The sequence below is a fragment of the Lepidothrix coronata genome, unplaced genomic scaffold (genome assembly GCF_001604755.1).
Source record: "Lepidothrix coronata isolate B3197 unplaced genomic scaffold, Lepidothrix_coronata-1.0 Scaffold263, whole genome shotgun sequence".
NCBI lineage: Eukaryota > Metazoa > Chordata > Aves > Passeriformes > Pipridae > Lepidothrix > Lepidothrix coronata.
The window spans coordinates 51290-64616 of NW_016690443.1; the positions used below are offsets into that span (position 1 = coordinate 51290).

At 45.1% G+C, this 13327-nt stretch overlaps 1 protein-coding gene across 1 annotated transcript; it reads right to left on the reverse strand.

The window, feature by feature from the left end:
- Window positions 1-63: 63 nt before the first annotated feature.
- On the reverse strand, window positions 64-12887 carry MAPK13 (mitogen-activated protein kinase 13). The gene is made up of 12 exons (XM_017835776.1): window positions 10921-12887; window positions 7757-7886; window positions 7289-7347; window positions 6147-6255; window positions 5123-5152; window positions 4665-4712; window positions 3680-3794; window positions 3241-3312; window positions 2666-2745; window positions 2128-2206; window positions 683-859; window positions 64-361 (listed from the first exon to the last, which is right to left on the reverse strand). Exons 1-12 carry the CDS (start codon window positions 11241-11243, stop codon window positions 282-284), a joined length of 1302 nt encoding a protein of 433 aa, XP_017691265.1. The 5' UTR covers window positions 11244-12887; the 3' UTR covers window positions 64-281.
- Between the last annotated feature and the right edge of the window lie 440 nt (window positions 12888-13327).

Sequence of the window (13327 nt, forward strand, 5' to 3'; positions counted from 1 at the left end):
GAACCCCCTTCTCTCTCAAGAGAACAAACAAAAAAAACCCACCAGGTAAAATTCTCCCACTTAAAGTTTCAACAAGAATATATTTATCTTTTATGTTGAAAACTGTCTGGAGTGCTTCCCTTTTGGTAGAACAAAGTTCAATACCCGCAGCATAGTGCCATCCTTGTGTTGGCACACAGAGAAGTCCCACAGGCCAAACGATAGCCACCAGCAAGGCAGTGTGGAATAAATCCCATCTGTCGTTGAGGAGAAGTGAATCCCAGCCACAGCTGCATCAGTCACTATAATGACATCCCACTTTGCTTCTTGGAATCCTTCCGTGCAATGGGACTGAAGGACAAGATCTCCTTGTAAATAAGCTCTTGAAAAACATAACAAAATAACCATGAATGTGTGATTTTAGAGGACACAAATGAAAGCTTGAATGTTATACGTGCAGAAAGGAGGTATTCAGTGACAGGTACGAGATGGAAGAGACAAAGGAAAGAGGCAAAAAAAGTCTGCCTGAAGAGCTGGAGGGATCTTTGCTGAATGCAGAACAGCAAGAGCAAGGTAAGAGATGTGCACTACCATTGAGGCATCAGCAGGCAATCACAGCCTTACTCAGCATGTGCACAGGAAAGAGAGAGGAGTAGGAAAGTCCCATGCTAGACAGGAACTTCAAAGAAAATAAACTTCTTACTTTTCCACTCATCTATTGAAAGCTTTTCATGTTCCAGAGAATCATCATAGGACTGTTGTGCTTCTGTCTCCTCCTCGACATCTCGGAACTGGTCGAAAAAGGGGTGAGCCAATGCCTCTGTGGCTGTAAGGCGCTTTTCCACATCAAGCTGCAACATCTTGTCAAGCAGGTCCACAGCTGTAGGAGAAGATGGGAACAGGGCTAAGTAAGGTGCTGTGGAGAATAGGAATCGTGTGCATGAACCCTGCAAGCTGATGGAACTGGTATTTCCAGTACAGCATCTCCAGACCTGAAAATGAAAGAGATTCCTCAACCCGGTCAAGGCAGTGAGGAGCTCCTGTCAGTGGAGTTGCAAAGTCTGCCCAACAGCAGCCTCAGGGAGCTCTTACTAACAGAACTTAAATTGTGCAGAAATAAATTAGTCTTGAATAAGCTTTGGGGCTGCACAGGTGGGGCTGCAGAAGGATGAAGAGCAAGCCAGTAACCTCAAGATATTTTTCAGTTTTTATAATTTGCTTTCACTCAGAGTCCTGCATCTCAAAGTAGTCTTAACATGAGTAATCCATATAGAAATCTATACATCTGTGGTAAACAGGAGGGCAGGAAACTCAGATAGCATCTAGTCTGTCAGCCCCATTCCTACTTGGTTTTAACATTTTAATGCTTTCTTTTTTTCAGTTTTTAGAACAGCTTTGCTTGCTTTCATCTCTAAGCTACTTGGGAAGAGAGCTCTTTGTAAGAGATCAGTTTTGACTCTGAAAATTATAAATTAACATTGGCTGTCTGTTAAGGATCACTAGATCCAGGTATTCAACAAAGAGGATCTACACTGTACTAAGAAAAAAAAATACTGGAGAGGACTGTGGGAGTCTCATAGCACTTTATCAAAGCCCATAGTGCCTTAGATGTTAGGCTGGGAATTAATAATGAACAAAGAAGAGCTGGTTTGTTTATCTAAGAGCTACTGATCATATTGTCACCTGCTTGGCTACAACAAGAACAACTTCAGGAAGCTAATGTCAGCAAAAATTCATCCTAACTTTCATACTAATTGGAACTGATATATGCAACTGTCCTAATCCTTAATTTGCAACCCAGAACCAGGACATCCTGTCATATCCAGCATCTGCTTTCTTCTGGTTTGTTAAGACGAAAGTCAGAAGTTGATCTCTTCCATAAATATTGTATGTTACAGGCTGTGTAATTTTAAAATTAAAAAAAAAAAGTAGTAAATGGCTAAGAACAGCAAAACATCACTATTGCAATAAAGACTCATTTTGTTTTTTACTTGATGCATATTTGCCCTGGGAGGGGCAGGGGCATAGCCTGCAAGGGAGAAATTATAAGAATTATAAGAAAAAGGAGAAATGAAGTTGAAGCTGTGGTGGTCAGCTTGCCTCTTTTCCAACTGTGAAAACTCGTGAGAAATGCTGGAGATGACTTACCCTGAGGATTTGCTTTAGGGAAAAGCACAGACAAATCTTTCTTGGGGATTTTAGGAAGGGACTTGATATAACTCTTAGCCTGAAAAAGCAAGGAAAGCACAATTACTGCACGTGGACAAGCGTGAGGGGATCTGAAATACAGCTTTCAGATCTCATGGCTCTAATGAGCAAAGGCAAATGGAGAGAACGGCAAATCGTCCCAGATGTCACATTTCAGTGAGCAGTTTACAAGGAAGTATTTTTATCAATTGAGATAAGAAATACGTCTGTTTTAAGAGCCAAGCTAGAGAACAGAGAAGCTTGCTGGTTTGCTAGGGCATCAGGCTCCTCACATGGGAGTTCCTGCAATCCACACCAAGTCCATCAGATGTGCCACTAGCAGAGAAATGTCTTCCTTGCCAAGGGGAAAAGGCTGCTGTTGTGATTCCTCACTGCTGCTGTAGAGGCAGCACCTCTCCCATCTCAAACACAGACATGTTAACCTCTTCCCCACCATATCTCTGCCAGCAGGACCTAAATCCATAGCGAACTTTTTTACCGCTTTATCCTCCAACTTCTCCAAGAAGTCTTCTCCTGGATGCCCCGTTACTTTCAGGATCTGAGTTAGTTGATCCAGGTCTGGCAAGCTGTGTTAAAGATTGCCCATTGAGGAGCGAGCCCTGGACACCCTCCCACAACTCAGCTCAGTTTGTAATGATACAAACCCAACAGAGTTACACAAGTTCATTAGACTGGCAAAAAGAGCTCCAAGGCTTTTTTCCTGGCATGCCATTTTCATCAACAGATAATTTTTCTGGCACGGCTATGCCAGGACACATGTCCATGGTCTTGGGGGGATATGCAAAGGTTTGGGGATGGAGCTATGGCCATGCAAGGTTGAACTGGTAGAGCTCTAACCACAAGGTAGGGCACACATGGCCAGCACAGAAGTGTATTTCTAAGGTCCCCTCTTACCTTCTGCTTTCCTCACCAAAAAGACTGGTCCCTGGTCCCTGTGATTACCTTCCGGTAAACCAGACTGACACCTATTTTTCTCAGTAGCCTCATTCATTAAAAAGCACACACCAAGAATTACTACTCCCCCCAAGGAAAAGGTTCAGCTTGAAAGGATACAGTCTTTGCCTTTAAACAGCGTTTTCCCAGTCAGCATTTCTGCCATGATACAGCCAATAGACCAGATATCCACTGTTCAGAGTGAAAAAGGGGAGGTGGGGAGGGAGAGAGGAAAGAAAAAAAAAAAGAAAAAAAAAAGGACAATGAAAAGGCAGCAATGATTGCTGGGGCTGTCGCTTTTGTTGTTACTTGCAGCAGGGACTGATTTAAATGTCACTCCCATTCTCCTCTGTTCTTTCTGTGCTGCTAAAATCTCTGCTTTCATCATTTCCCGCAAGCACTAGCTTTGGGAGTGGCGCAACACCTTTGGGATCTTCTCCGCTCCCAGGAACACTGATGATAAAGAAGAAAAACAACTGGACGATTACGTGAGGTTTGACCCAGCAGGATCCCCAGGCTCGTCATCAGATAGTCACGCTGCAGAGGCAAGGCTGCTCACCTGTCTGGTTGTAATGCATCCAGTTCAGGATGACTTCTGGGGCTCTGTACCATCGTGTAACCACATAGCCAGTCATTTCAGCATCAGCATGTCTGGCCAAGCCAAAATCCAAAATCTGCAGTTGCAAAGGAAGACGAAGAAGGAAGGGCAGGAAAGAAAAAAATCCTATGGGCAAGTAAGACTCCACTTCTAAGAGAAAATTAAGCAGATCCAATCAGATAATAACAAAGCTCCAACTACACCACAGCCAATCACGGGATGGTTCAAAGACTTAACAGGTTTGTCTTGATTCCACTGTAAACTGCAAGTCAGTTGCAAAACCAGTTGTTGTGAGAAGACTCTGCTGAAAGGATCAGGGTTCTGTGCTACCTGGAAGGTCACTTTCTTTCTTGAAGCTTAAGTTTCAAGTCTCTGCTTTATTTGAGTTGGTCTATGACCCTTTCCTATAAGAACACCTTGCAGCTGACAGAGGATGGCCTCTCCCTCAATACTGAACAAGCTTGACCCAACCATTACAGGCAATGAAGCCACTCCCTGTAATATACATTACAGAAAATACATGCTAGAGCACCACACCAGCAAACTGCAAGCAAACCTTTCAGACCAATATTAAAAATAACTTTGTCTGGAATCACAACCATAATGTCAATGGGAACCAAAAGGCAACTGTAGTTGAATCCAGTTACCCTTCAGGGATCGTTCACCTAATGCAAGTGTTGCTCAGCAGTATTGAATTTATCTAGGAAGTCATTACAAACTGCCATGCCGCAGGAATTACAGTGACAGGATGTTATTTGAAGTTTTGCGCCTTGATTCAGCAAGTTACATCAGCAGGTATTTCCCACTGCCTGCAGTTGCCAAATAACAAAACACCTTGAATTGAGAAGGCAAGAGGAAACGTGACAGTACCAAGTTCTTGCTGGCAGAGCAGTTCCTCCATGATCTGATATGCTACATGCTTCCAAAGTGGTGCTTTTCCACCTACCTTTAGCTGACAGTCTTCGTTCACAGCCAGGTTACTTGGCTTCAGGTCCTACAACAGACAAGAGCAGAAAAATACGGATGTGTCGAGTTGCAACACATCAACGCAAGGCTCAGCTGAACCTCTGCTTGCCTTTGATGGGGTCTCGTAACATCCCAAGTCAAGTACCAATTCAGCAAAGATACCATGCCTGCTATACTGTACAGCTTTAGATTGCTGTTTTATTTTTTCTGAAACAGTTTTAATTCAAGAAGCATCATAAAATGCTTCTCAGCTCACCAGAAAATACAGCATTTCCTCAAAATGAGCAAATTCAAACATATATAGGGTGTAGGATGGAAAAGAAACTCCAGAGCAGACAGTGCTATTAGTAAAATGATGTCTAAGAATTTAATAACTTTATGACTATGCTGTGTTTCTCAAACAGACAAAAATCAGAGTAAGAGCAAACATGAACTTACCCTGTGTATGATGCCAGCTGAATGAATATACTGCAATAAAAAGAGGAGCCACAATGTGATCACCAGCAGACAGGACTTTCTGTTCTCCAGCAGAGAAATGAGAGCTACAAATCAGAACTTGCTGCGAACACAACTCTGCATCCTGCTACTGCAGGGCAGCAGTTTGAAAAGGAATCTCTCCCCTGAATTGCTGATAGTATTTGCAATGCTATTGCCAGTCTAAAGAAGATGCGTAGAACAGAAGAGGAAGGATGAAGCAATAGTTCCTTAAAGCAAGTACAACAATAGCTTCAAACCATCAAAGACATCAGGGTTACAGCAGACGACACGAAAACTTAGTTATTTTGGGTGTTCAAAAAAATAATCTCAGCATAAAAACATAAAATTGCAAAAACTGACTGCATGGCTTTAATCATGGCTTTCTTCCCCCCTTTATTTAAACTCAAGATAGCAGTGAACTGGGGAAAGATGTTATTAAGGCGAACTCATGCCTGTAAGCCACTGCTCTGATTCCAGGTGAAGGATGTTAGAGGGCAGCATTAAGACACTGTCTCTGCATCCTGGGGTTTTCTGCAATTGCTTTCTGCTCTCTCAAAGCCAGTTACAGAAGCATATTTCTTTCTTATTCTACTAAATTGGAAATCAGTCCCTGTGTCTTCTCCCCTGAGAGCCTCTGTTATGAAGAAGCTCCTTCAGCAGAAGCTCCTGTTGCTGCCAATCTCTTACTCTCAGTGTAGAGTTTTGCTAAGGGTTTTGGCAAATCAAAGAGCAATGCAATTGCTGCCATGGCAAAACAATCGCAAGGTCTATGGCTACTGATTGCTTTGATACCCAGCTGACGTAAACGAGCAGTCACTTCCAGTGTGCTGGAACAAGAGCAGTTCAACAGCAAATATCTGTTCTTAGGTAATGCCATAACACCCCCACATCTTCCTATACAGTGATGGAAGGGAGTTTAGTTAGGGTCAACCCTCCCATATAGAGGAGACAGAGGGAGTCACTAAACTCCTCCAGACCCACTTACCTTCAACCCTTTCAGCATTTGGTAGACCAGGTACTGGATCTTTTCGTCACTGAATTCATGTCCCATGATCTTTTGTAAATCTGTCCGCATGTATGGCATCACCAGATAGCTAAAAGGTAGTAAGACAAAGCCCTGAGTCTAGAAGAAAAACGCCGGGGATCAGGCTAGCCTTGGGGGGTTTTTTGGCTGCATTAACTTACTGTAACTAAAATGAGTTGCTGTGACAGTGTTCCGGGCTAACTAGCACAGCCTGCAGTGAAGCTGGGATTTCAACCTGCTCAGAAAATTGCTGTTTTTCCTCCTCTTAAATCAGGTATCTGACATCCAGTAAGAACAAGGATCTTTACAATCCTGAATTAGTTTACTTTAGGCCTCAAGTGATGTTCAGTTCTGGACAGCCTTTCACCACCTGGAAGCTGAAACATCTTACACATCAAAACTGTGTTGGCTCCCAATTTTATCTTTGTAATGTTCTCCTGCCCTGCCTCAAAAGACAACATCTAGCTTTCTTCAGTATCTGCCTGCCGAGACCGCTCATTAGTTGACGGTCTTCCTGCAGGAACTGCTCTGAGAACCTTCAAATGCTTTTCCTGCAGGCTGCTAAATACCCAGCCATCAGCCAAACCCCCAAATCCAGACACATGCTGCTCATTCCTAGTAATGGGGAAGGGAAAATGACTTGTCCATCCTGACCATAAACACTGAGGGGAAAAAAAAAAAGAAAAGCCAGAATCAGGATGAAAAGGAAGCCAGATCTTTAAAATTCTCAGTTTAATTGCCCTGGGGCCTGATGAACAAACAGTACTTCTCCCATTCTGAGTGCAGCCTCTTAGCTCAGCAGTCACACAGCATGGATCACACTACATGTGATAGCCATGGAACGTAACACATCCTCGTTACATAGGTTGGTCTGTACATTCTGTGGTCTCCCAGCTGTGAGTATGGCATGTGATCTATTTATGTATTCTGGGTGCGTTAGCCATGGGAACTGACATGTGCTTTTGATTCTCTGTGTTATTTAGGGATGTCTGGCTTTTAGTCTGGGCCCCTTGTACCTCAACCCAATCTGTTATCCTGCTGCTAAGACACAGGTGTCTTGGGCAATGGCTGAGTCTAGATAGAGCAAAAAACTCCAAACTTACAAGTCCTGGAACCCCTGGTAGGAGGCAGTGGAGGTAAAGACATCAAGCAGCCCAATGACCTGATGGAGGAGAAAAGTCCACATTTAAACCTGGAAAGCATTTACTGTGCACATGGGACTCAAGTAGTAGCTCTCCACTGGCACATGCATCTGTGTGAACACAGAACTCCATCTGAAGAATCCACGGACTCCTCACTGATGCTGCACAAATGTTTTTGTTTTTTTTTACTAATGGTAGCACCCATTACACATCTGCTTCAGACTGGTGACAACTGGGCACAGCAGAGGTAGCACCTGAACCCCAAAACTGCCTGCACATGCCAAATATCAGTATCTCTCCCTATATTAAAATAATCCATCTCTCTCTATATATATAAAAATAAACATGGTGCCACCTGAAAGAACTTGCTCCCAGGTGGCAAGAAAATATCCCTTGTATCAGCAGGAAGAGAGAGAAATGAGTACTTACGTTCTCATGTTGCATGTGCTTCAACAGCATCAGCTCTCTGTATGCTCTCTTGGCAAAGATCTCTGACTGGAATGGGCGGCAGAGCTTCTTGATAGCCACTTTCTCCCCTGTCTTCTTGTCTATGGCTGAACTGCAGCAGACAAATAAAAAACAATTCTGACATTGGCAGTATGTTCTAACAAATTTTGTAATCCCAAAAGTCATCTCCTAGAGAAGAGTTAATTCTTGTGGTCACAGAAGAACAGCAAAGAAAGGCCCTTTGAGAAACCCAGTGGAGCTCTGCACAGGAGATGCTACCCTGTGTGGCTCAGCCTGTGCTCTTTGGATGACTAGGTGGGATTCCTAGCCAAGTATTAGTGGCTCATCTTTATTCCCTATAACCTGCAGAAAGAAGCTGGAGGTAACAGAGCTGTGAGAAGAGGGAAACACAAATGGTTGAAACTCAGAATTAGTTCTAACTCTGCCCTCTTCCCTAATGCAAGGAGGTAAGGAAATAAAGCAACTTTTGCTTTGCCATCTGCCTGGAGGCTCTTGTCTTTTAAGGCAGGGCAGTCCCTTCACTGTATCCTGGAGACAGTGGATGTCACACATTAAAAATACAGGCTGCTGGAATTAATTCTGCTGTATTCAGGATCTTTGATGCTACACATAAGCAGGTCTGGCTTAAAATGAGAGTCTTCTATAAAGGTAAAACATGGTACAACAGCCATCACCACAGACATGATGTGTTATTCCCTCCGGTCATGTTTGCTGTTTATGTCACTGGCAATCCTGTGACAGTTTCTCTTCTTCTAAAGGCTTTTTGCTTAGACTGCAAAGGAGGCCTCAGGTTCCGAGTGGGAAGGGAGGTCCTCAGAGGTCCTCAGCTGTAATTCGTGATTCTGAGTGGTGCCTCAGCCCCTCCTTGACCCCTCTCAAGAGGCAAACATGAAAAAATCACGCCGTAGATTTCCAGAGCAGTTCCCACAGCTTCTTAAATCCCTATCCCATCTCCCATGGAAACAGAAGGGCTATAAATCATCATATTCAATCCCATGGCTTTTAGCTGCATCCTCCAGCCTTGCACAAACACATTTCCCCATTCAGTCAGTAAAAGCAAAGGAAGTGCAGGAACAGCTACACAAGGCAGCTTCAGCACTGAAGATGCTGTAGGATATCATAGGAGGCCTCTGAGTGAAGAGTTGTCTCAGTTTCAGGACTTCAGCAGATGTCAGCAGAGGGGACAGCACTATGTAAAGTTTTCTGAGGAGCGAGGGAAATAAAGGAAGGTACTCGGACTAGATAGTCAATCAACTTCTGCAGAATTCAAGGCAGATTTCCTAATCTGAGGGTGCACGTTCTTACCTGCCTTCTCAGCTGCTGACATACAGAGCATCTAACCCCATGTCCCAACACAGGAGAGCAGGGTGATGGAGCTTCAGCCTGCGCAGCACAGACGGCACTAGTCACACCCTTGCCATAAGCACAGCTAGAGCTAATTCAGTTGACGCAGCTGAGAGAGCCCACCATGTTCTTTCCAGCACAGATTTAATGAACAGATACAGTTTGGGATGACATGGGGCAGGCAGAGCTGTGTCCTTGCCTCAGCTGGCAGAGATCAACAAGACCAGTGTTAAAGGGGTCAGAAGACTCTTCTTTCCCAATTACATTCAGCTGGAAGCCAAATCACTACAGATTTTGGCAAATTAATAAGGGAAGAAACAAGACTTTGCTGTTTCTCCTGAGTTACTTTCTCAGCTGCTCAAGAAGGTGCAAAAGCCAGTTGCTGAATAACACTGCAATAGGAAAGTTTCCTAGCAATTCCCAGCAGAGGACAGCAAATCCTAACTCCACATGCTTCCACCTCTGTTTTGTACAAAAATCGGCAGCAAGCCCTCCCTGCTGAGCACTGTCCATTAGATACTACCACCACCATGGACCTCCAGACTGTTTCAACACCCTTTCCTCCCTCCCTCCTTGAGAGCTCCAGAGCAGCCGAGACTTTCACAGGGAACAGTAAAGATTTGTCTTACTGGTGTTGGGGTTTTTTGGGTGGGGAAGGAAATTTTGAAAGGATTTCTCTCTTCCTTTTTTTGTCCTGTCTTTGTTTTCCTTCCTGCTTTCCTCAATGGTAAAAACCTGAGAAAACTGTACAAACATAAAAAAATAGTCTAGTCTTGCCTGATTTTGCAGGCCTAACTTAAGCATCTCAGAAGTGTAAAGGCACCTGGACAGCAAAAGGGGCACCTCTCTATAAATTGGAAGCCAAGGGACAAGGACAGAAGCTGAAAACCAGGGTTTCAGGATTAGTGCTGTGACAGCAGCAGGATAGACTTTGCCCAACACCTATGAAAAGGGATACACCTTTCTTTTTTATTTTTAGCTCAGCATGTTATGAAACAAGGGCTCTGTTCAGATACTATCACAGACTGCTTCATATTTAACCTACCTTTCAAAGAATCGCCCGTCTCCTCCAGTTTGTCAGTGTAAACCAAGCAAGGTCTGACTTCTGCTTGCTCTCACTACAGGCTCCTTTACCCAGGTGAATAATTAACCGCAGCTCATGCTGCTCTCTCATAGGTTAGGGATTATTATCAGCCATGAAGGAAGTCCCAGTCTGTTACTGACCCTGGTTTACAGTAACATCTATCTACTTTATGATTTCAAGCTGGAAACAGTATCAGAGTGGGAGTGGTATTGTCCAGCTGCTTAGTCCAGGCAGACCAGCATCAGCTATCTTGGACTAAGCAGCAAGGATACTTTGTTCCAGTATCCACCTCTGTTACCATCTACAAATTTCTTTCAGACACCTAGGTATTCCCTTCCCTGGTACAGTTGCTGCCAGATAATCTTCATGCAAGCTCAAGACCAAAGCAGCTCAAAAGCTGCCTGGCCCCAATGCTGAGGTGACACCCCAAGCTGCTCGGCACCCCTTGCTGCCATGCCTACACAGTCCCCTCTCTGCCCACCCGGGGTGACCACAGGGGGAAACATTTTCTTCAAGTGACCAAGTCTCCAGCCCGCTGCCTGCACCAGAGCAGGAGACAAACCACCTCCATCACACATGCAAATGTCCTTTCTTAATGGAGAGGTGTTGACAAGCACCTCCTTGTTTTCCCCCTGGCAGGGAACACCCCTACCTCGCCCCATACTGCTGCTGGCAGTGCAAGCAGGACCCCACTCACCACACTGAGCCGTAGGCTCCAGACCCCAGCGGGTGGAGGGATGTGTATCTCCTGGGCAGCTCCCAGAGGGTGTTGTTCACCTCCTGTCTGTAAAAGCCTCTTCTCCTTGCGATGTTCATCGCCCGACGGGTGTGGGAGTGCCACCCCCCCAGAGTACTGGAGTACGGGAGGGTCTCTGGGGTGAGAGCGCGACTGTGAGGCCTCCTGCGCTGGTAAAAAAGGCTCCAGCGAGTTTCCTTCTCTGTTTTCAGCTGTTGCGAGCGTGAAGGGACATGTCTTTTGGCCCTCCTCCCTCCGCCTCCACATTGGCAGAGGTGAGGCATCAGGTTTTCCGACACGCCTCAGTCTTGTACAGGTGCCTCTGGGCTCTGCTATAGGAGTGGAGCACCCAGCCCTGCTCAGGCACACCCCCGGGAGCCCTGTCACCTGGAGCTCTTACTCTCCTGCCTTCACAAGCCAAGAAATGTCCTCATGCAGCTTGGAGGGGGTCTCGTGAAATCCGTCCTCCAAACAAGTGGATGAGTAAGGACTTGTTGAGCTGGGGAATCTGAGGGACAAGCCACAGCACCTCGTCAGACAAGCAGGGACATTCTTCTTTAAAGCTGATGAAGGACAGCTCCAGCCTCATGACAAAGAACACACAGTGTTACATCCATAAAAGAGCAAGGAGGCGATGGCAATGTTCTCCAAAGTCTGGCTTCCCAGCAGCGCAGAGATTTGCTGAAAGTACGCTGAGGTTCTCCACCTATATCCAAGTGACTACTGGGAGGAGGTTCAGGAGCAGCTGTGAGATGGGAACATCCTGAGAACTGTTTGCTGCATCTGGTTTCATCTCCCACAGCAGGTCTAACCTTTTCTTGGGGTCTTCATGGACAGCACAGAGCCCAGGTTCACTGCTATGCCTACCATGACCAGGCCAGACCAGCAAACCCAGCCCGCAAGAAGGTCCATTCCTAGTAAGCAGATGGCACCTCAACATTTTGCTCCAACATTAGGAGGCTCAGGCAGGGCTCCCACACAGGAGGTAGGTGCATCCTACATGCTTCCCAAAGGAAGTGACTAAGCTGTGCCTTACCAAGCCAGCCTAGCTGCTTACACAGTGTTCTACCTTACCAGCCCTCCACCCTGCCTAGAGCCTCTGCTCCTTCCATACAGGTAATCTGCAAAGGTGTCCCTGCTCCAAGAATATCTGTGCAGCAAAATTAGAGCCAAGCTACCTGGAAAATGAAAAACACACAAAAAGCACTATCGGGGGTTGGGAAAGATTCACTGTTCCTGCTTACCGGCAACCACTGCAATACCCATCAGCACTGACCCTTATGTTCTTCAAGTAATCATGCTACAGCCACAGGCACAGCCTGCTACTTTATAAAATACAAGCTAGGGACAAGGCATTATGGTAGTATTTTAACCCTGCTTATGCATATCTGTGTAAATCAGCCCTGGCTGTAGCAACAGCACAGTCAGGAAATGAACCATCTGCTTGGCTGGGTTCTATAAATACTCCTGTGAGCAAGAAGTGTCACAGCAAAAACTCCTGGTCCATAAGCAAACATGTAACTCCTTGGTTATTTGATGAATGCAACTCTTGCTCAACTACTTGTGCACATGAAGGTAATCAGCACGCAATTAAGGAGTCCTAAATAGCTGCAGCATGTCTGGGCTGTAAAAATATGAGTTAATTCAAGTGACCAAATCAAACAGTAAATTTTAGATTCATAGAAACCTTTAGGTTGGAAAAGATAATCTTGAAGGTCAAATCTAACTGCAAACCTAACTCTGCCACATCCACCAAAAGAAGTGATGGGATGACCCATACATTCTTCTCCAGGCACCTTGACAGTGCAGCTGGAGGTGATGATAAGTTACAATTTTTACCATTGCTTCCCTTCTAGTAATAGACATTTCATCATGGACCTACCCAAACTCCCAGTATGATGTTCTCACCTGTGATGGCCCTACCATTGACTGGAGCATAGTTGGACAACAATTTGCAAGGGTTGCACACTGACTGTTAAGCTTCATGAGAGTAATTTGATTTTATAGGTGTAATTTCCCCCCCCAATTAAATTCTCACTGATTTTTAGGTTGGTTTTTTTTTTTTTTTTGCTAACCAGGATATATTGTAACCGAGCACATTCTGGAATTGTACATCTTGGGCGTTCTGAATTTTTTTCCCAGAAAACAACAAATGACTGGTCCTGTTTAGGCTTTTTGCTCCCTCTCCTCTGTTTGCACCTAGGCCAACAGATGGTGAAAGCCAACAAGAAGGCTCATGGAGCTGAGAGAACACCCCCTCACTGTTTTTTGTACTTCCTCAAATCAGCTGCTGCACAGCTCTGTGCACACATTGTGGGGATCAGCTGCCTGACTGGAATCAACACAACCTCCCTGGTTCATCGTGGCC